At 40.9% G+C, this 21,155-nt stretch overlaps 1 protein-coding gene and 1 long non-coding RNA gene across 3 annotated transcripts; one reads left to right on the forward strand and one right to left on the reverse strand.

The window, feature by feature from the left end:
- Nucleotides 1-826: 826 nt before the first annotated feature.
- il6st (interleukin 6 signal transducer) lies at nt 827-17,980 on the reverse strand. 2 transcript variants are annotated; one of them, XM_005809992.3, is made up of 16 exons: nt 17,836-17,980; nt 17,475-17,549; nt 13,212-13,517; nt 11,939-12,083; nt 11,024-11,181; nt 10,777-10,937; nt 10,312-10,474; nt 9,310-9,383; nt 8,610-8,850; nt 7,223-7,393; nt 5,876-5,977; nt 4,325-4,468; nt 4,099-4,242; nt 3,440-3,536; nt 3,090-3,171; nt 827-2,885 (listed from the first exon to the last, which is right to left on the reverse strand). In XM_005809992.3, exons 2-16 carry the CDS (start codon nt 17,539-17,541, stop codon nt 2,277-2,279), a joined length of 2,664 nt encoding a protein of 887 aa, XP_005810049.1. In that variant the 5' UTR covers nt 17,542-17,549; nt 17,836-17,980; the 3' UTR covers nt 827-2,276. The 2 variants fall into 2 exon arrangements, with proteins under 2 accessions (XP_005810049.1, XP_023194057.1); XM_023338289.1 differs by lacking the exon at nt 13,212-13,517 and having other exon boundaries at nt 17,836-17,922.
- A 231-nt stretch (nt 17,981-18,211) lies between these two features.
- Nucleotides 18,212-20,578, forward strand: LOC111609585. The gene is made up of 3 exons (XR_002753198.1): nt 18,212-18,551; nt 19,834-20,079; nt 20,168-20,578. It is a non-coding gene; the product is annotated as an uncharacterized LOC111609585 (long non-coding RNA).
- The last annotated feature ends 577 nt before the right edge of the window (nt 20,579-21,155 follow it).

Consider the following 21,155-nt stretch of genomic DNA (forward strand, 5'->3'; position numbering starts at 1 on the left):
ATAAATAGCACAGTGTGGCGAGAGACACACAAGTTCCCTAGTCTCTCAGTGGAGCACCACACCGTCAGTGGGTGACTCTGATTGGACAAGATCGCTCTGATCTTGGAGATCGTCCCCTGCTGCACCACCTTCTCCACAGAGTGCAGGCCCAGTCCCACTTCAGAGCCTGTATTCTTAATGAGCCAATTCAGTATTCTTCTTAATGGTGCCCCACTCCCCAACACACACCACCAGAACAGCACAATGGACACAATGAACCAGTACAACATATACAACAACTTAGCAGACCCCAAAAGATGCCACCCTTCTTAGACAGTACATCCTGTTCTTGACCTCCTTCTTGACTTGGAGGGAGTAGATGACACAAAGCTACATTTCAAGTAACCAAACCTTTTGGGTCAAGACTGTGGCTGATTCTCATGAATCCTCTTCAACTTTATTTTTCTTTGTTGAACAGTAACAGTAAAGTAAATCTCTAACTGCTGACCCATTGTTACCAATATACATATTTATATGGCAGAAACCTAAATATTAACCTAAATTAAAAACTGTTTATTATAATCAGTTAGAAATTGTAGTTTTCATTGAAGGAAAAATCTTCCATTCTACTTCAAATAGCTTACAAGTCACTCCTGTCCCTCCCCCTTTAAAAAAAAAAAAAAAAAAATCTGAAAAAATACTTACCAAGAAAGGTGACTCCACATTTTTGCAGACAATTTAGTGTCAGGCCAATTTGACACAAAACTCCTGAATTAAGGAAAAATGTTAAATGTCTGTCAAGAAGTCACTTGAGCTGTTTTAACCCACAGACCACATGTAGCTCAGATTTTTAAGGCATCTCAAAGAAACTTTATTGATACACAATACAGGTTAACTTTAACAAGGATAACTTGGTTACATTCAAGTGCAGCATATATACTAAAGCTAAAAAAAGACATTATGTAATAAATGATAATGCCTAGCAATGCACATCCCATTTCTGCAGAGCTGAATGCAAGAAGAACAAGAAGAGGAAGGACAAACCCAAACTGAGCTCTCCATCCCATAGAGCCAAACTCTTCACCAGGTTCTGCTAAATGTAACCTCAACACGTCAATGTGAACAGCATGTCTTAATCTAGAATTCAAATGAGAAAAATGAAAGAACTGGATTGGAGCTAAACTGAATTGGATATTAACTGAACCAGTTCATTGAGAGAACATGTTGTGAATTGTTATATAAAGAAACTGAACTGAAATGAACACAGGATGAACTACGTAGAGTCAGAATTGAGGTAATAAGACGAGAAAAAGAAAAAAATAGTAATGGGTATAAAGCAGAAGTGGAGACATACATCCACTCAGCACTTTTCTGTCAGCAACAAACTGTTGGGCCATAAATAGCACTTTTTGGAGTGCTCCAAAAAGCAGTAGTTCTGTTTCTATTACAATATCAAAGTAACACATCTCAATTCTAACTGGTGTTGCGTGATAAACAAGCACCATCTTCTGTCTGCAATATATTTGTCAGTTTCATATCACCTAATACCATTTTTGTTTCCAGAAGGACCGAACACTCTGCCCTGTGGAGCCTCCATTTGAGTTCTGGTGCTACAGACAAGCTGCAGACCACTTTCACAGCAGTCTGCTCTCAGGAACAGGTTTCTGTTCCTCTGGAGATCAGCCTGCAGCTCAGAACAAGCTGACTGTAAAGATAGTTTCTCTTCCATCTTTCTGTGGTCCTGCAGTCTACTGTAGAAAATGACTAATTATCTGCAAACATGCTGATGACAGTGTGTTTTGTCTAATAAGGGTTCACACCCTCTGCAAGAAATGTTGAGAGTATGCACTAAGGAGACAGACCTGACAGTGAGCCTCTGTCCTTCCACAGGTCACATGTTTGATATGTGGGACAGCCTTGCTGTGGTCAAACTAAACACAGTTAAACCAGTTTTCAGATTGAGTTAGTTAACTGCTACGCTACCAGGCAACTTTAACTCTCGGCAGAAAATACTTGACAAAATCTTCCTCCATTAATGTTCTGAGAAGACAAATTCAGTCTGAATGTCTTGGCAGTTAGAACTCAAAGCTTGCAGGTCCATCAGTCTGGTGAGGAACAGAGAGGTATACTCTGACTGCCAAGCATTACTGCTACAGGCCGTCATTCACATAATACTTTACAAAGAATTATACAGCCGCACATGTAAACATGCGTTGAAGTGGAAATGAGTGAGACAATTTTAAAATCACTGTGTCAAAGGCTTAAAATAAAATAAAACGATACAGTGCAACATGTTCTTACTGCGGTCTGTAACCTCCCAACTGTGGCATGTAGCTGGACACTGCTGCTGACTCTGTGTCAGCAGACAGGCTGTCTGGCTCGGTGGTCAGCTCAGTGTCCTCTCTGAGGGGACAGAAGTCATGATGATCCACCCCCAGCAGCCTGAAGTCATCAGACTCCATGCTGTTCTGGTTCTCTGCACCAGTAAACAGTGACGGCCTGGGAGGATGCTGGACCTGTCTGCATCCCTCCTGCAGCGACACATCTGGGTGCTCCTCCGAGTCCAGCAGTGGCTGCGTGGACTCGGACCGCGAAAAGATGGAATGCTGCGAATGGGAGCTGGGTGTCTGGCCCTTGTAACCGCTGGATGCCACAACAGAGGAGTACTGAACGGTGCTGGCCGTGGAGTCAGCGAGGTCAGGGCCCTCATCGCTGTCGGAAACGCTCTGGCGCGGCGAGGACATGCAGGAGGAGCCGCCGATCCCGCTGCTGTGCTCCTCAGACAGGTATTTGCCCTTCTTCAGCGACAGACTGGTCTTATCCTCTTCAAAGCCAAGCTTTACCTCACACACCCCAACATCAAGCACAGACACACCAGACACACAGTTCTCCTTTGGGGTCTCTTCCTGCAGAGGAACAAAAGATCACTGTCACATCTCAGACCAAAAGAATTTCACCCCAATACAAAATTCAAGGTTTTGTCAGGCATATTAAATATAAATACAAAAGTTCACTTTGAATTTAAAACCTAATCCTGACACCAAGAGTCAGATATTTAATATGGAACCCACAGAAAACGAAAGACAGGGCGGAAGTAACTGCACGTTTACCTTTGGAGGATAATCAGGAGACCAGTTTCCAATGGTGCTCTCTCCAGGGTTGGGAATCTGGGGCCAGAAGTTCTCCTTTAATCTGAAAGGAAAGAGAACTCTGACATTACACAGCTATCTGTCAGGAAACCAACAACAACACACATCACGTCTCTAACACAAGACCTTAACGGAGTCTGATCTGGCCTAACTACAGAGCAGAAACTGGAGCAGCCCCACCTCCACTGAGCTTTCTTAGAGCAACTTTACAGCATGAATGCTCTTCATAAACTATGTGTTGACGTGCTGACACACTATGAAGTTACATCTTGTAGAGAAAGGAAGGAGACAGACAGGACAGTTCCACCTACACATCCTTCTTCAGGAAGCACAGCAGGAGAGCCATGAGAACGAAGAACAGGAAGCCCAGGCTGACTCCCACCACGATGCCCTCAATCGTTCCTGGAGCTGACAGGAAGACAGCACAACAGATCAGCAACACTTCACATCACCACCACGTTTTCCTTTATTTCCACTCAGTTTTTAGCTAATGAATAAAGGTTTATTAATGCTGACAAGCTATTAATACCAGATAGTTTTTTTGTTGTTCTGCACCAACGTGCAAACCCACATTCTAGATGAACAACTCGACAACAGGATTCTGCTTCCTGTGGCCTTCCAAAAAGCAAAACTCCGGCTTGTGAACCAGTCCTAACCATAGCTGGTACACTGGGAATGAGTTGGACATGTCTGTCCTGATGGACTGGTGACCTGTCCATCTCTCAGAAAGTCAACACCATGTTTTATTTTCCATCATCAATCACTTCTTTCCCCTCCTCCAGTGCAGCTTAAAAGCAAACTTATGCACAGACACACTCATCTCTTCCCAAGTGCTTTGCAGTTTATCTAGCTGCCTTCAACATCTTTCTGCCTTCGCTCACATTCTGCTGCTGTTATTTTATTAGGGCTTTGAATGAATATGTCCTGTTTGTTTAGCTGATGTGAAGCAGCTCCCTGCAAACAGACTCACCGTATCTCAATGTGGTGAATGAGTGAGGGTTGCTGTTTTTTGAGCCTGCCACGGTTGAAGCGCTGATCCAGACTTCATACTTGGTGTTGCCCAGCAGTCCAGTCAGAGTGTAAGAGGTTTTGTTAGCTGGAACAGGAATCGATTCTGAACAGAACCAAACAAGTTAGGTTGAGAAGACGGTAAAAGCTTTGGAGTAAAGACCCAGTTCTGACAGGTAAGAACGTACTCGGGGCCTCGTTCTCCTTTCTGTAGGATATGTTGTAGTTTGTGATGAAGCCCCGCCTCTTGTCCAGTGGAATCTCATCCCATACCAGCCGAGCATTATCATATGCTGGGTAGCTCTTGTTAATAGTAGGGCCCTGTTCTGGAGCTGGAACCCAAGCAGAAACATTATTAGAGCTGATCACACCAGACTGCACCCAAGTCAGGTAAACAGAACCACCACTACTCGAATCCGCTCAGGAACTTCCCTAATCGTAAAAGAACCAGAACCACCACCCTTAGTGGTGAGGTTGCTGGCCAAATAACAAGCTTCCCAATTTAAGATAATAAAAAAATATGACCCCTGAGAATTAATTAGTTGTTTTCATATCTTTGCTTTTATTGTTATGACAATATTACCACAAAATATCATGATCAAATTTGAAGTCCCCGTTGCTGCCAGGAAGGTGCTCTGATCAGTTGAGACCAAAATGCAATGTTTTGATTTCAGTGCAAAACAAGTGAGAAATGACTGAACACATAATCTGCTCTCTGAAAGAAGGCGGGAGCAGCATCATACTGTGGGGATGTTTCTGTCCGGGTTAGGGCTGCACCGACTGCAGTTTTCTGGCCAATCACTGATCTTTACAAACCCTGACCTGCCCATTCCAATTTTGGCCGATACTGATATTTTTGTCTGAAATGTTGTTAAATATAGCAAGACAGTCGCTAAGTTGGTAACAGTGGGGTGACTATTGTTAACTGCAAATCTGCTGACATGACCTGGTGGGCCGGTCTGTCAGTCAAAGTTCTCTTTCCAAAGCAGCAGAGGACAGCGGTTGATTTTTAGATCTTTGCTGAGGTAGATGAGATTAGTGGATAAGATCGGCTTCACATGTAAGTATCAGCCGATCACCCTTCTACCAAAATTAAGGAAATCTGGGGCCAATTTATGGGTGCACCTGTAGTCTGGGTAGCTGGACCCTGCAGAGTGAAGCAAGTTTAACCAACAGAGATATTCTAGTTATCCAGGTTAAAACATGTGATGACAGTCTGCAAGTGATCTGATCGTGAACAGACCGTACAGATGCTACATGTAGTCATTTGGAGAGTATGATGTGCGGTGGGCTTATCATAAGGAAGTCATTTTAGCACAGGAAGATGGTGACTAACCGGAAAGCAGTCTGACAGTAATCAGTCTTTTAGGTAGATCAGGACCAACTCTACTGAGAAAATCTCTAACAAAGCACAACAGTCTAACTCAGTGAGGAGAACAATTTTCTCAGGACACAGATTGATTTCCATGGTGACAAATCCAGGTAAGAAGTGAAGCGATTTTACAAAACTGAAAATCCTGGTAAGGTATGATGGGAAGATGAATGGAACTGAATACAGAGCACAACTGGAGGAAAAGCTGTAGAGGCTAAAGAAGACCTGAACATCCAACCAGAGCTCTTCACACTAACATACCAATACCAACTGCAGAGCGCAGGGTTCCCCTAAGTAAATAAAGGTAAACAGATAAAAGAAGACATGGAAGAAAGCGAGAACTAGAGCATCATCCAGTTCGTCTTACCTCCTTGCTCCAGATAGGCTTCTCTATGAACCAGCTTCCTGATCCTTCCAGACTGAATGACATAAACTGACACGTTGTAGCGAACAAACTTCTCAAGGCTCCCTGGATTTCACATCAGAAAACAAAATAAACAGTTTGATCAAATAAAGATGAACAGTAGGGCTGCAGATTATAAGGATGACATAGAATTATTGCTGCATTGTTCCACCACACTCTGCTCACAAAGAGCTGAAAGAGGTGTGGACATATGGAAGTCCATCCATAGCAAGGAACTTGGATGCTGCCAATAAATCTCTACATAAAAACCAAGCCAGGGCCTGCGAAAGGAGCCATTTTGGCCTGCAGGAGCTGCTCTGATACAGTTCCAATCTCCTGGTGAGCAACAGCTCAATGTTCTGGAGGAGATTTTAACACAGCTCAGAAACATAAAGAAACTTTCTGAAAGCATGAAGAGGATTCTGCTTTTTAAAAATATGACCTGTTCAAAACCACAAGTGCCAGTTTACAACCTTCAATCAAAACTTAATATTTAGTTATATATAATCCATTTTTTATATAGGAAAAATCTCAAGACTCATTGGCTCATTTACAAGCGAGACCAAACACAAAAAATATAAAACAGTTGAGATTTAGCAGCACTTATGAGCATCCCAGCCAGCAGTTGCATTAGGCTTTTTTGTTGTTCGTCATTTTGACTGACGGCATCAAAAAAATTCTGTCATATTCTATTTTTATCCGTAAATTTTTAAATGATATTGACATAGACTGTTTAGTTGCATTTAATTTTTGTGTGGTTTGATTAACATTCAACAAGTTGAACAGAGAATCCGGATTCCATCACGCATCATACAGATAAACACATCTAGCTTATTCTCTGCAGTGACAAAAACGCTGACTGTGGTCCCAATAACTACATATAACACATGATATTAAACTACTCGGCTCATGAGCGCTTCACCTGCTGTGATCTGAACACACAGCCTCATAACTTCCCCCTGGTCCACATCTGAAGGAGAAATCTGTGCTAAAGTTTAGATTGAGCACAAAAAATCCAACCGGACCGGACCAAGCCCACAGATGTTATGTCTGAGCCCAATTTAACCCAACGGATTAACTTTAGATACCTTAGGCTGAATTAAGCTGGACACCTTATTTTATTTAAGATTTGACTGATTTCATTTTTAGAGAATTATTTGAGTAAACAGTGTTACTTTTCCCATTTCTTACTTTTGTTTAATATCAACCAGCTCCATTTTTACTCAATCAGGTAACTGCCTGCTCCTTTATTTGGACTATCAGTAGATCAACAACAACAACAAAATTAAATGGTCAAAAACGGAATATAACCTTTAATTGCGGTCCTCGTGGTGGTTTTGTTTTCTCTCTGCCAGTCTGTTTTTCCAGGCCTTGCCCACTCAACTACATATTCAGTTACACCGGTGTTATTTGGCCGTTTCCATTCCACAAACATCTGACCCTCCTGGGTCCACACCTTCAACTCTTCCACCGTTGGTCGTTCTGAAAGAGAAACACACACTGTTAGCAACACAGAGATAGCTTTTCACCAACTAAAGGACTAATTAAATCTCTTTTTCTTTGAACATTTGTAACAATAGTAATCATCCAGTCACCTCTACAGGACATTATTTATGCTTTCAAAAATGCTGCTCAACGTTAGAGAAGCAGCACTAAAGACTCTGTAAAGCTCTGACCAGCTCATACTGATCTTAGTCAATTCTGAATTGTCTTTAAGAATTATATATTATAAGAAAATCTAAGAACCATAGGGATATTTTAAGCCTTCCTGCATTGAGCAGACAGTAAGAATGATGGGAGAAAAGGTGATGCTACACCCCATGACAGAGAGCTACTAGGGTTAGAAGAATATTAGTAGAAACATTTTCCAGTCACATTAGATTGACAAATGTAATGTGACTGTCAATGTCAGCCTGTCAATGTAAGCCTGTAGATGGCAGCCAGGTTTGAGTTCAGCTATGTGTCAGAGCACCTATCTGAAACCGTTAGGCGCAGCAGAGCCACCAGTCAGACTGGAGTCCTGCTAATGACACATCACAGCCAGATTTTCTTTAAGCATTTACAGCAGCAACTACATTATGTTTATGGTGGTCTGAGTCTCTCTCCACTGGTCTTGTACTTGACTTGGTCTCAGATTAAGTAGCTTTGACTATAACACTAGAAGGTAGTTTAGTATGTTGTATTTAGGTATTGAAAAAGATTGGATTTCTTAGTTTCCAACCGGCCAATCACTGCTCAGGGTTGGTTGAGTTGAAGAATGAACCAATCCTCAACTGCTTTCATGGTGCTTCTCTGACATCTTTTTAACAAGCATGTTAGCATGCTTGTTAAAAAGTTGCTATTGTGCTACCATCCCTTGCTATGATGTCAAAAGATTTATGTTCAGACAGTTACTGTGAAACAACAGCAGAGCTGAAATCTTTTCAACCTCACCAGACTTTTTAAATACTCTGGTTCTTTAACTTACTAAGTATGCATAATGGCAAGAGCACAGCTGCACTGTGTTTTCTACTGTACCTCACCAGTCCAACATGCGCATAAAGGTATTAGTTGTATTCCTTTTCTGTACTGCAGTCCTAATAAGGCTCTGGGTTTATTCTGCTGACACTGACTGCACGTGTAGGCTAGCTTTAGTGTTGATCTTTCACTGAACATTCAACATAAGGCTTCCATATGCACTAGCTGCTATGTTTCATACCAGATGATCTGACAGGGATGCCCAAACACGCCTCTGGAGAAGTCCCCTTGGAATTGTTGGCATTCACACACACTTTTACAAGCTGTTTATCAGCCAAGGAAATCTTCTTCAGCAGAGTGACTCTGCTCTCACTGGAGTTCTGGTTCTGGTCGGCCAGGATGATCTCCTGCTCCAAACGTCCATTCTTGGTGTAGGGAATTAAGCCGAATGACGTTATCCTTCCATTGGCATGCTTGGGATCCTGAAAGTCAAAGTCATATACACACACAGGATGAAAAAGCAGTCTCCATCAGTGGGAGAATCTGTTCAGCGTAGATTGAGCTGTTCATCCTCTGCACACTAGGTGAGTCATTCTGCTGTCAACAAACCCGGCTTCATCCTTACAACGCCATTCCAAAGTTTAAACTCAAACTTCTATTCAGAAGTAACAATGAGATCAGTGTAGTCCAATGCCCTCCTCAGTCGCCGGATCTCAGCCCAAATGAATATTTCAGACACCTGCCTGAATCTAGACCAGAACCAACGATGCCAGAACCTGAGCAAATGACTGTTCAGCCCAGTGTACATGTAAGCAAGTTGGACCCAATAACATGTCTAGTGAGTGAATATAAGCTGTTCTCTGATGTTTTCCAATCTGGTAATGTTTGATTTGGATATTTTTTTATTAAACTGTTTTGTTTACAATATTATGAAACTTTACCTTACAAATGATCTGCACTTCTTCACCATAGTCACCCCCAGACAACTGCCACAAATCTGGTTTACTTCTAGGTCCTGAATCAGAGGTAGAAAACACAGGAAGCATCACACCATGACTCATGTCTTCAGCTGCACAGTGAATGAAGACATGTGCAGGTTTATAGCATCATTAAGAGATGGACCATCTGGGCTTTTTGAGCCCATGATAATTGATCATTGACATGGAAAGAAAAACAATTTACTATGTGTATACACATATACACACATGCATACACATAGGGCTGTTGAACGATTAAAATTTTTAATCTGATTAATCGGCGTTGCTCTGAATTAATCACGATTAATTAACTGAGTTAATAAATGAGTTCTAAATGTTTAATGCTGTCAATTAATAAAAATAGGGTGTAGCAGGCAGAACTGTTGCTTCAGTTGTAAAAAGCTACATGTAAAATAATGCTTTGCTACATTTTTTTTTTGTCAATAACAGTAAAATAATTTCAGGGTTTCTTCTGTGCTCCTGTGGTGGAGGAGAGGTGAACAGAAGAGGAGAGAGAGTGGAACTGTTTCCGGAAATACTTTTGTAAAAAATGGAAGCCCCATAGAAAAGAAAATGGAAGACAAAAAAGTGGAAGAAATTGGCAGAAACAGTGAATGAAATTATGTTCAAACCGCAGCGCAGGTGATGTCCAAAAAGTACAGAAGCCTGTTCACACACTGATGGCGGTAAGCTACTAAATAGTGGCCAGAGCTGCCCTGAGGCACACTGAGCCACGAGCCCTTTGACCACCAGTAGCAGGCGAGCTGGGTGAACACAACATCAGAGGCGAATGGAGCAGGGACTGAGCCAGCAACCTGCCCATTATGGGACGAACTCCTACAACCGTCGCAACCAACGTTCCATCTGTGCCAAGTCAGGCACAGACTGGATTCTGCTTAATGTTCTGGGCACACATATAACTCCATATCTGTGTCAACAGTCAAAGTATGAAACAATAACACTTACGATCCTCTGGTGTTGTCTTAGTTTCATTGGCACTCCAGTTGCTCCAGCGACCCGAGTTCCCGTCTCGATTTCTGCAGCGCATCTGAATGACATAAGCGCTGTATGGCTGAAGATTCTGTAGTCTGAAGGAAGTTATGACCTTGTCGGTGTCTCCAAGAGGTATCTGTAAAACCAAAGCCCCAGTGTCAATTTAGACAAACTCAATATCAATAATAAACCAAGAACCAGATAAACCAAGAATTGATTTATCTGAGTGGGTTTTTATTCAAAATATATTCTTTAAGAATCAGCGAGCCAGAGAGTGAACAGCTGCCATTTGGTCCGACATGCATCAGTTGGGATTAAACAGAACTGTCTCAAAGGCAGGAGAACTTCTGCTGTCCCCCAGGTGATCAAAATATTCAGCATTTCAACCAGAATGGGCTCAGAAACATTTTTGATAAATAAAGTGCTTAGATCACATACACTTACATAGCTCCAGGCATGGGATCCACTTTGGCAGTATCGGATTTGATAAGTAAGTTTTATTCGTACATCATCAATAGGATGCTGCCATTTGATTAAAAGGGAGTTAGGGAAAGGCTCCTCTGGAATCGCAGTCACTTTGGATGGAGGATGTGTTTTCACTGGAACACAGAAACACAAGAGTCCATCTCAGAATACAACAAAAATAAAAACCTTCAAAAATGAAGATGGTCAAACATTTACTTACCAAACTCATTGGCGTCCTGTTTCAGATGTTCAGACTCCACTGTTCCCAGTAAATTATGAGCCACCACCCAAACCTCCAGTTGCATGTAATGGGGAAAGAGTCCCAGATCCACGAAGGTTGTGTTGAGGATTGTTGTGCTGCTTCTGTATGTGCCTGAACTGGATACATTTTTTAGAAAGCATGTTTAGAAAACTTAGAATATGAAATAAGTTGTACTGCAGAACATGTTCAGTTCCTGACCTCTCTCACTCTCACTTACTCGCAATTCTTCCCAAAAGCATGAAATATGAAATCATGATGAAATACTGGGATCAAAATGTCCAAAAGCAACTTCCACCCCACAATCTAGGAATACCAGAGCAATGACTTCACTGCCTGATGGAGCATGGTGGGGTATATTGGAGTATGATGGAGCATGGTGGGGTATGTTGGAGTATGATGGAGCATGGTGGGGCATGGTGGGGTATGTTGGAGTATGATGGAGCATGGTGGGGTATGTTGGAGTATGATGGAGCATGGTGGGGTATGTTGGAGTATGATGGAGCATGGTGGGGCATGGTGGAATATGGGGGAGTATGATGGAGCATGGTGGAGCATGATGGGGTATGATGGGATATGATGGCGCATGTTGTGGTATGATGGAGCATGGTGCATGGTCAGGTTTGGTGGCTGTTGTGAAGTAGTTATGTTATGAACACTGATGCTGGCATTAAGTTGCCTTGATCTGTTTCTTCTATCTGTCCCTATCAAATACAGTAAAGTAAAAATAAAACATGCAGAACATATTCAGATCATCATTAGATCATCTGCATACAGATAAAAAAAAAAACATTCAAAACCTTTTTATTCTCCAAAACAATCATGCTACCAGATGTAATGAATAATGCTGGCATGCAGCATCAATGCAAGACTCACTCATGTTGCACCATCACTGTGTAGTTTGTTTTGGCATCTTCAGTCTGACCACCAACCACGTCCCACTTGCAGTTTAAAGTGTTGGAGACCATTTTCCCAGCCTGCTCTGCCACACAGGACAGGTTCTCCACTCTCCGAGGTGGATCTGGTGTTGGGCCAAGAAGAGAGACCTCAGATTAGGAACCAACTACAGTTCACCTTGTTTATAGTCAGAAAAACAGAACTACAAATTAGGACTGCACAGTACTAGAAAAGGAGGTTATATGTGAGAATATTTGGAAATGTGATAATCACATGATCAAGCAAAGACCTTTGTAGGGCTGGGGCTAAAAGTTAAAAATGGTCACATACAAAAAGGTCTTAAAACACCACAACAACAATGTAAAAACAGATATTAGTCAAGAATCTGCAGAGTAAATGTAGTGTATGTTTCCATGATGGGTTCAATGTTGTTGTTGTAAGGGCTGCTGGTGCTCATAGTGCTGGAGAGCTGAATTAATCTGAGACTGTGGTTGTTAAAAAGACCGTAGGAGAGATGGACGCTAATTATGAACTCATCAATGCGACAAACGCATCTATAGTTGCGTTCATCTGCCATGGTTGTATTGCACAACAGCTGCTGCTGGTGTTCTGACTAAAACAGGAAATTAGAGAACATCACCCAGTTCTAAGTCCTTCCACTGAGAGAAGGACTCAGTGGAAGTCTTAATTTAAAATACTATTAGTATTTTAAAGTTTATAAATCACTGAATGGTTTGGCACCACAATTTATTAAAATGTCCTATAGGCAACAAACAACCTGCTTTACCTTGGTGTGTTCTCAGTCATGATGCAAAAATATTAATAACATTTCACAGGCAGTCTGTCCTGTTAATGTAGGAAAACTGGGTACAGTTTTTTGTTTGGAAAAATCTTTTTTAATAAAGAACCAACTTCATATCAGTTCCTTATTGGCTTCATCAACATGTTAATCCTGCATAAAACAAATGTCACTAATATACTACAGCCACAGAGACTGTGACCATTATACAATTAAATTGGTAGCTATCATTATTGCAATCCATAGGTTTTTTGACATGCATATTGCTTACAGTCATATTGTGATAATAAATGTGCACCACTATACTGTCAACCATTAGCTGCCCCACAACTACACACACATCAACTGCACCAAATTTGGTAATCAAATTTTCTTTGATAAAAGAAACTTGACCCCTTTCCATGTAGGATTAAAAACATGGGACACGTTTCATATTGAGCAGAGCAAACTTACAGGCTTTCTTCAGGTAGATCCCATGAATAAATTTGCTTTTATTCAGAGAAACATAGGGGGAGTTTTTCTTGCAGATACAGAAAAGCCACTCAGATTCTTCACCGCTGATGAGGATGGTCACAGCTAGTGCTGATTCATTGATCTTGATGTAGTTTTTTTCAGGTACAACGGATGATTCTGATAGATTCCAGTAGAGATTGTCGGCAGTGGCTTCAACCGTGTTGACGATCACGCATGTAGCCGTGAAGTTAGTCCCGATCTCCACCACTGGAAGATCAGGAGCAGTCACCAGGTGGGTGCTAAATTCTGCAGAAGGAAAAAACAACATTGAAATCATGGTCAATACGTGAAGGCCTCTGAGGTCATTTCTGAACTGTAAGATTATTAATTCCACAGTGCAATATGTTTTCAGAACAAATACAACAAAAGGTTTCTCGAAATGACTTTTGAAAACCTAAAAAGCATGACTACAGCAGTCTGTTGGAAAGAACTGCCAGACACATGGCTAAAGGCTGATGTTAGTTCAAAAGAAATATGTCAAACTTTTACTTCTGCTCAGATAATAAAAAAACCCAAATATTGATTTCTCACAAAATATTACTATGACATCATAGCAAGGAAACAAAAGTTTTAATACTGAATATGGCCATGTCTATGTACAGCACAGTCTTTTGGCATAAATTATTGCATCAATGCAGTGCAGCATGGATGCAATAAGAGGCCAGGTTGTTTTTAATAATAGTCTAATTTTCTTAGAAACTTTTTAACTTTATAAATGTTCTTATATTTTGGTCTTCATAAATTGAAAGCCATATTTAGCAAACTCAATTTCTGATGATATACTAAATTACTGGGTTGCATCTGAAGGGAGGCCAGCACAAGATTCTGATATAGTAATCTTCAAACCCAATGCCAAGGTTTTACAGTATTCACAACAAAATAATCCACTTGTTTTCATCTAAAAATAAAACTATAACAATTTATTGAGCATTTCAGATACAATAATGTCATTGATAAGGTGTTTTCTTTTTTGATTATCATAAAACATCATACACAATCATAAAACATATACCTGCTAAATTTAGCAGTATATCTAGAATAAATCAGCTTAATGTGCACAACATGATTGTTTTTATGTTCTGTTTTAAAAAAAATAAATCAGTAGAACGAGCTGATAATAGCTGGATATTTAGCTGGGCTCCAAGCTCTGGCTGCCAGCCTGCACTCCGCTCCTTTGCCACTTTATATGTCACCTGCATTTTGTAAAAAAGGTTATATGAATGACAACTTTTGGCGGTTTATTAATAATTTATTTGCAACCAAATGGAATCAGACAAATCTGTCTTTGCTGTATGAGAATAAAAAGTGCAGTAGGCTCCCTTCAGCCAGCTGCCCCTCAGTGCACAGCTACAGATAGGGGAAGAGGCCTGCTGCACGACTCTACGCTGACCACAGTGAGGAAAAACTGCAGTCATTCTTTCATAATATACTCGGGCATCTCATAAAACACACTGTAGTTCCAGTGAACTTTATAGTTGGGATTGTAGAGCTTTTGAGACAGTAACTGTTAAATCTTGGGATACAGTACCTCGATAGTGGTAACTACCCATTTGCATTTTCATTTCAGCTAAAAGTAAAAACTATTAATATGATTACATTTATATGGACAAGACAGGACAAAAACAATCCCTTTCCAAGATAACTGTGTGTGTATTGAAGCTGCAAATACATCAACTAGCATTTGTCATCTTGATATCAACATCACTGCAGTTATTTGCACTAATAGAATCATAATCGATACTGTTATTGCAATGTTCAGCAATAGTGCTGCAAATACATGATTTCCTCATGTCATACAATCCTAATATTTACAACATGTCACTTCAGAAAAATGCTGAAGTGATATTTCTTTTAGACGCATCCCACATAATTTGTAAACCCACTTCTGCTATTCAACTCAACTTAAACTGAGTCTAAAATTAGAAGAAGAAACAGAAAATTGAGTCAGTTTAAAACAGGCAAAGCTGTGATCATGTATGTAGATATGTATGGATGCATGTAGTGTAAACTTAAAAGTGTGAATCAAACATAAACCTGGGGAATATTATCCCATAAGTTTTGGCCCATGGGGCCTCTCATAAACGTCTAACACAAACAGTAATCACAGCACTCTCACTTCAGAGAATCAGAGTGAGTTCAGACCAAAAAGCAGAAAAGACTCTCTGGGAACAGCTGCTCATTAAAACCTCTGCTTATTGGGAGTTACTGTAGGTAGCTACACAATACAGCTTCTGACAAATGTTTGTGGTCTTACAAATAGTGGTCAGAGTGTGGTGTTCCCTGAGACTCAAAGGTAAGATAAAGAAAAAACTGCCTGACTTTCAAGCAAGCAATGTAGTCATGACCACCAGAAAACTCTTTATGACTGCAACTGGAAGAGCTAACAGCATCAGCCATTTTTAAACTTATCCAAAAGAACTATGTATAGTGACTGTGAGCTGACACGTTATTTTCCTATCATTATATTTGTGGAGTCAGGTATGTGCTAGGAGTGGAAAGGTCTTGAGCACCAGCCCTTTTCGTCCTTGATGCCCCAAGTGCCATTTGTTGAGGACTTTTTTACTTTTATTTTCTTATGTGTGTCTGGAGACCTACCTGTGTCCTGTCAACAATAATATTTAAGTAACAATAACAATTAAGCTTAACAAATGGATCTGGTTGCCCTCAATCAAACAATGACTATGAATTGATTCTCATCCTTGATGAACTTCTGCCTCCATGTCCTCTGCTGCCAGAACACCGGACTGGAACTGGGCCGTCCAACTATCAAATTACAGACAAAATGCTAGTCCAGTATTGAAGTTAAGAAAAAACATTTTATTTACTTTAGTTATTGTCCTTGTAGTAGCGAACTCCTCCCCAAACACAGAAATGGTTCGGCCACAGAGAAAACTTTGAGTCTGAGTTGATCAGCCTGCCCCCGGTTCACTCCTCCTTCAGCTAACGTTACTACCAGACAAGTCATTGCTGGAGGAGAGCAACTGTGAATAGAAGTTACTGCAGAACCTTAACTGCTAAAGAAAGGTTTGGTCCACAGCATTTGGAGCTTATAAATTGTTCCATAATCAGTAGAAAATACTGTACCAACAATTTAGACCACTACATAAAAGCCAGACTTGTGACAATTTAATAAATCAAGGTGTCCCAAAATTGATATCTATACATGTGAAACTTCAATAAAAGTTTTGATTCCTTTGTTAAACAAATTAAACTATATTTTCCCTGATAAATAAACATAGGAATATTTATAATTTGTAATTAAACTTAAGTTATTTGATATGTTATTAATATTTTTGCATCATGACTGAGAACAATCCAAGGAAAGGCAGGTTATTTGTTGCCTATAGGACATTTTAATAAATTGTGGTGCCCTTCAGTAATTTCTAAGCTAACAGTATTTTAAAGTCTATTCTCTCAGTAGAAGGACTTAAAACAGGGTGATGTTCTCCAACTTCCTGGTTTCAGTCAGAACACCAGCAGCAGTGTTCTGGATCAGGTGAAGCTGACCCGTGAGGGTTGCAATAATCAATGAAACTAAAGATAAACGCATGGATGAGTTTCTCTAGATCTAGTTAAGAAGGTCAAGATCACATGAATATAATTTCTCTCACAACTTTACAGATTTAAATCTCTCAGAGGTGCTGATAACTAACTATGTGTAGTTATGAAAGGTAATAACTACACATAGAAAAACTGTGTCGTTATGTCATGGAGGTTAACCGGTCAGATATTATTAGGGGTTTATTTAGGAAGACAGTAGCAAATCAGAATAGATCCTATCATAATATACTTCATAATTAGCGTCCATCTCTCCTACGGTCTTTTTAACAACCACATTCTCAGATTAATTCAGCTCTCCAGCACTATGAGCAGCAGCAGCCCTTTAGTTACATTGAACCCATCAGGGAAACATACACTACATTTACTTTGCATTGTTCCAACATGATAACAATCATCAAGTGATTTGATTCCATATTAGATTCTTGACTAATATCTATTCTTATGTTGTTGTGGTGGTGTTTTGAGATCTTTTTGTATGTGACCATTTTTAACTTGGAGGCCAGGCCCCTACAAATATCTGCACGGCTCTGTTGTAGAGTGAAACGCTGTGCCGTTCCAGCTCTGCGTCCTCTTCCTGGAAGATAATATTCCTAGGAAACAGGGGGGCTGGCAGCCGAGGTGAACTGGAGAAACGAAACTGACCGTGACCATGAAGCACTGAGGTGACGAAAGCCAGTCCAAACAACTGGAGCACCATCGAAGACATCATGACGACAGCTGCAAGAAAATGACGATCAGGAAAAGACAAAAAAAAATCTCAAATTTTAGTTCACACAGTAGAATAGAGGATCATAGTTTAGGAGCTGACGCCTGACTTGCTGTGTGAAATACCGAGTCTAAAGCATTTTACTCTATATGAATACAGATATCACGATCATGGTAGTTTTTATAGCATCGTATGAGATCGCGAGAGCTTCTCAGCACATGTTTAGCATATCGAGCTAACGCTGTCCCTTCGGTTAACTCGACGGTTATGTTTAGGCAGAAAGAAAATCCAACTTACCCCCGCTGCTAAACAGGAGCTTCAGAAATTGACCAGTTAAGAAAAAACATGCCCTACTTGTAGCCACCCTGTTTGTCACGTCCCTTCCAGTTCTTCTAGTTGAGATCCGCCCACTTCCCGTAAGGAACAGACTGTGTCGTAATAACGCCGTTAGGCTGCAGGTTCTATCCCGTCCTAACGCCGTAACGACATCAGAGCCGGGGGGCGCTAGACTTCTGGTAGAACTGCGAAATAGACCTGCTGGAAAATGCTGCCACATTATTGGCCAAAATAACTGTCTGTCAAACATGCTCAACAAATGAAAGCCCAGTACTTTCTCTGCGCCGTTTGTGTTTCGGGGCTCTGCACCATTTACACGCTGGCATAGCTGCTGCGCGCATGTTGCAGCTCCTACGTTGGATAATTTCAATGGTTCCGTGGTTAAAATAAACATATAAAATATTTTTATGCTTATATCGATCTATAGATACTATCGATCATAAATAATTTGACTCTTTATATTATTCAGCACCCTACCTCCGCCAGTTTGTTTTTTGATATAATAATATTGTCAAAAGGTGACGGCGTGATGAAATTATGGATCTGACAGATTGCCACTCATGTAAGATGCTGAAAGCCCCACCATTTAGGGGAGATGTTGTCCTTTACTGGCGACGACTTCTAGCTTGGTGTCACACCGGCTGACTGTTATGGAAGAAACCCACTGCGACTTTCCGGTATGTCCCCGCCTCTCATTTACAGGAACTTTATGCAAATATTAGTCGCTGATTTAACATTCTGTGCGAGACAACTTAAATGAGATGTTCCAAAAGAAAACAAGAAGGGCTAAAATAAAACACAAGATGAAAAAAATTACATGAATCAGTGAAATCTTATGTTATTGTGGTCAGTGCGGCGCTCTGGGCAAAAACCTCATACCTGTTAAGTTTCCTTTTGTGGCAAAAACATTTTTCTTAATGGTGTAAATCTTTGTATGTGCTTCACTACTTTGAAGCTATTCATCTTACTGCTTATTTACTTATTACTTTAGTTTTGGTTTACATCTTCATGGCATGAGTTTTAAGGTATTGTACCTTCTTACAGTTGAAAATACCTTTTCTAGTACTGGAACCTTTAAATGAAGCCGTCTATAAGAAGGGACAAGGCAGACTGTATCTCTTCAGGAAGCTAAGATTCTTCAAGGTTTGCACCAAGATGCTGCAGATCTTTTATCAGTCTGTTGCTGAGAGCATCATCTCTTCTGCTATCATCTGTTGGGGAAGCAGCATCAGAACCAGGGACCTAAAAATGCTCTACAACCTGTTAAAGAAGGCTGGTTCTGTTCTGGGGACAACTGTGGAACCTCTGGAGATGATTATGCAAAAAAGGATTCTTCATAGGATCAAGAAAATTATGGACAACCTTGACTATCCTCTTCACGAGACAGTCTTGGGAAAGCAGAGCATCTTCAGTCAGTGTGGGACAGACTGCTGCAGAAGATCTTTCCTGCCCGCAACTTCTGTCAGACTGCCCCATGGCAATCTGCCCGTGGCTACTATCCAGAAGCTTGCTATCTTCAATGTGTGCATGAATGGGAATTACAGATTTCATTGTAAAGAGTCTTTGATGGTCCTGAAAAGAACTATACAAGTCTGTTTCTTTATTTAAGTCAAGATAAACTTTGTGTAGGGCCCATCAGCACCATCAAGTAAACACTGATAGCTCAGAACAGTTAATTGTCAGGAGGCTGGATTTTGGGTTCTGTGTGGGGTTTGCCTTCCTCAGTGTCCTCCAGAGGGAGCCAATAAGCCACTGTGGAGGATGGACCTGCTGTACATCTCGCACACCTGCGATTCATCCAGGCTCATCAGTCAGAGGATAAAAGAAGTTGTTGTCAGTCCCTCGACCTCTGAGTGTTAGCCTTTATGGTACTCTGAGCCCTCCAGTGTTCATCTGTTGTTACTCTGTGTGAAGGTTTGATTAGCTCTGCGACTCACCTCTAAGTGTTCTTCTTTAAAGGTTTCTTCTGAAGAAGTTCCTAGATTCCTCTCTTCAAATCCCTCTGGTCTTTACCTCCGGATCACATAGCACGGCTGGAAACATCCAACTTCCTCATACCTGCGAACCTGTCCGTCCTCCACCACCCGGCAGTTGTCCCTCTGGACAGTCTCAAGATCTTCTCGGCGCTAATACTCTTCCCCACACGGGCCGGCTCCAGCCTCAGTCTGCCTTCTCCCCCCATAAATTTTTTTCTCCGCACCACCAGTAAGAATCACATTTTTGTTTCTACACTTTTTTTTTTATTTTTTACCCTGTCGTCTCCTGCCACTCACCGCTGTCCACTTTGTTCCAGTACCGTCCCAAACTCCTGGCTCCTCGATCTCCCAGACTGAAGACTCGCATTCATAATCACCTTTGTACAATATACTTATCTTTTATCACCTGCCTACTGAGTCTGTTCTGCATGTGGGCAAAGAACACCCAAAACCATGACATTAATGTTTTGACACAAAATCAAACATTGCTTAGAGAGCAACATGTAACTCACAGGTTTGATATAACAGTGATTCTAAATTTTATTGTATTATTAAAAGAAGAGAAAAAAACTCTACTTTAAATGACTGACACCAAAAGAGAACCAAGACCCCCATGATGACTGCAGAGAAGCTCAGATCAGATGGGAGGATCAGGAACACAGCAAACGTGGAAGAAGGTGCTCATCAGCTGAAACCATTAACTGGACCTTTGGTCTTGTAAACTCTGTGAGGCAGAAATAAAGAAAAATCACCTGTGGCAGAATCATGACGTACAGACAAGATGGTCATGATGATCATGTCAGAGGCTACTAAAGACTGGGGTAGATGTTCCTCTTCTAGTATTGTAGCGATAGCAAGACTTGAAAGCTGATGCTTTCCATCCAATCTGAGATTTAGCTATTTTGCAAGGAAGAATATCCATCTTTTTTTTTGATATCAGCAGAAATCCTAACACCAGAACAGGAGCATTTTTGGCTGACAAGTTCAAAATTAAAAGGTTTTCTCTGTGGTGCATGGAAAGAAAGGCCAAAGAATATAGCAGGTATGTTTTGAAAATTATCTTAATATTTTAGAAAATAATTATTTGTACAAAAGTCTGAGCTGAGATGGTTCCAGTTTTGGAAGAAAAAGTGGAAAGAAAAACTTCTCAAATCCAGATGTGAAATAGTGTTACCAAGCAACCTCATTATTTATTCCAAATTGTCCATCCATTTTCTAACACCTTTGTCCCCAGTGGGGTTGGGAGGGGTGCTGGTGCGCGCACGCACACACACACACACGCACGCACGCACGCACACACACACA

Source organism: Xiphophorus maculatus, chromosome 8 (genome assembly GCF_002775205.1).
Source record: "Xiphophorus maculatus strain JP 163 A chromosome 8, X_maculatus-5.0-male, whole genome shotgun sequence".
In the NCBI taxonomy this organism is placed as follows: domain Eukaryota; kingdom Metazoa; phylum Chordata; class Actinopteri; order Cyprinodontiformes; family Poeciliidae; genus Xiphophorus; species Xiphophorus maculatus.

Excerpts from the sequence above, each read along its gene's own strand:
- il6st (XM_005809992.3), bottom strand. The coding sequence starts at position 17,541 with ATGATGTCTTCGATGGTGCTCCAGTTGTTTGGACTGGCTTTCGTCACC. Across the intron at positions 10,938-11,023 it reads ACAGGACGCCAATGAGTTTG|TGAAAACACATCCTCCATCC; the intron begins GTAAGTAAATGT and ends TCTGTGTTCCAG. Across the intron at positions 5,978-7,222 it reads CACGAGGACCGCAATTAAAG|GGAGCCTTGAGAAGTTTGTT; the intron begins GTTATATTCCGT and ends TGTGAAATCCAG.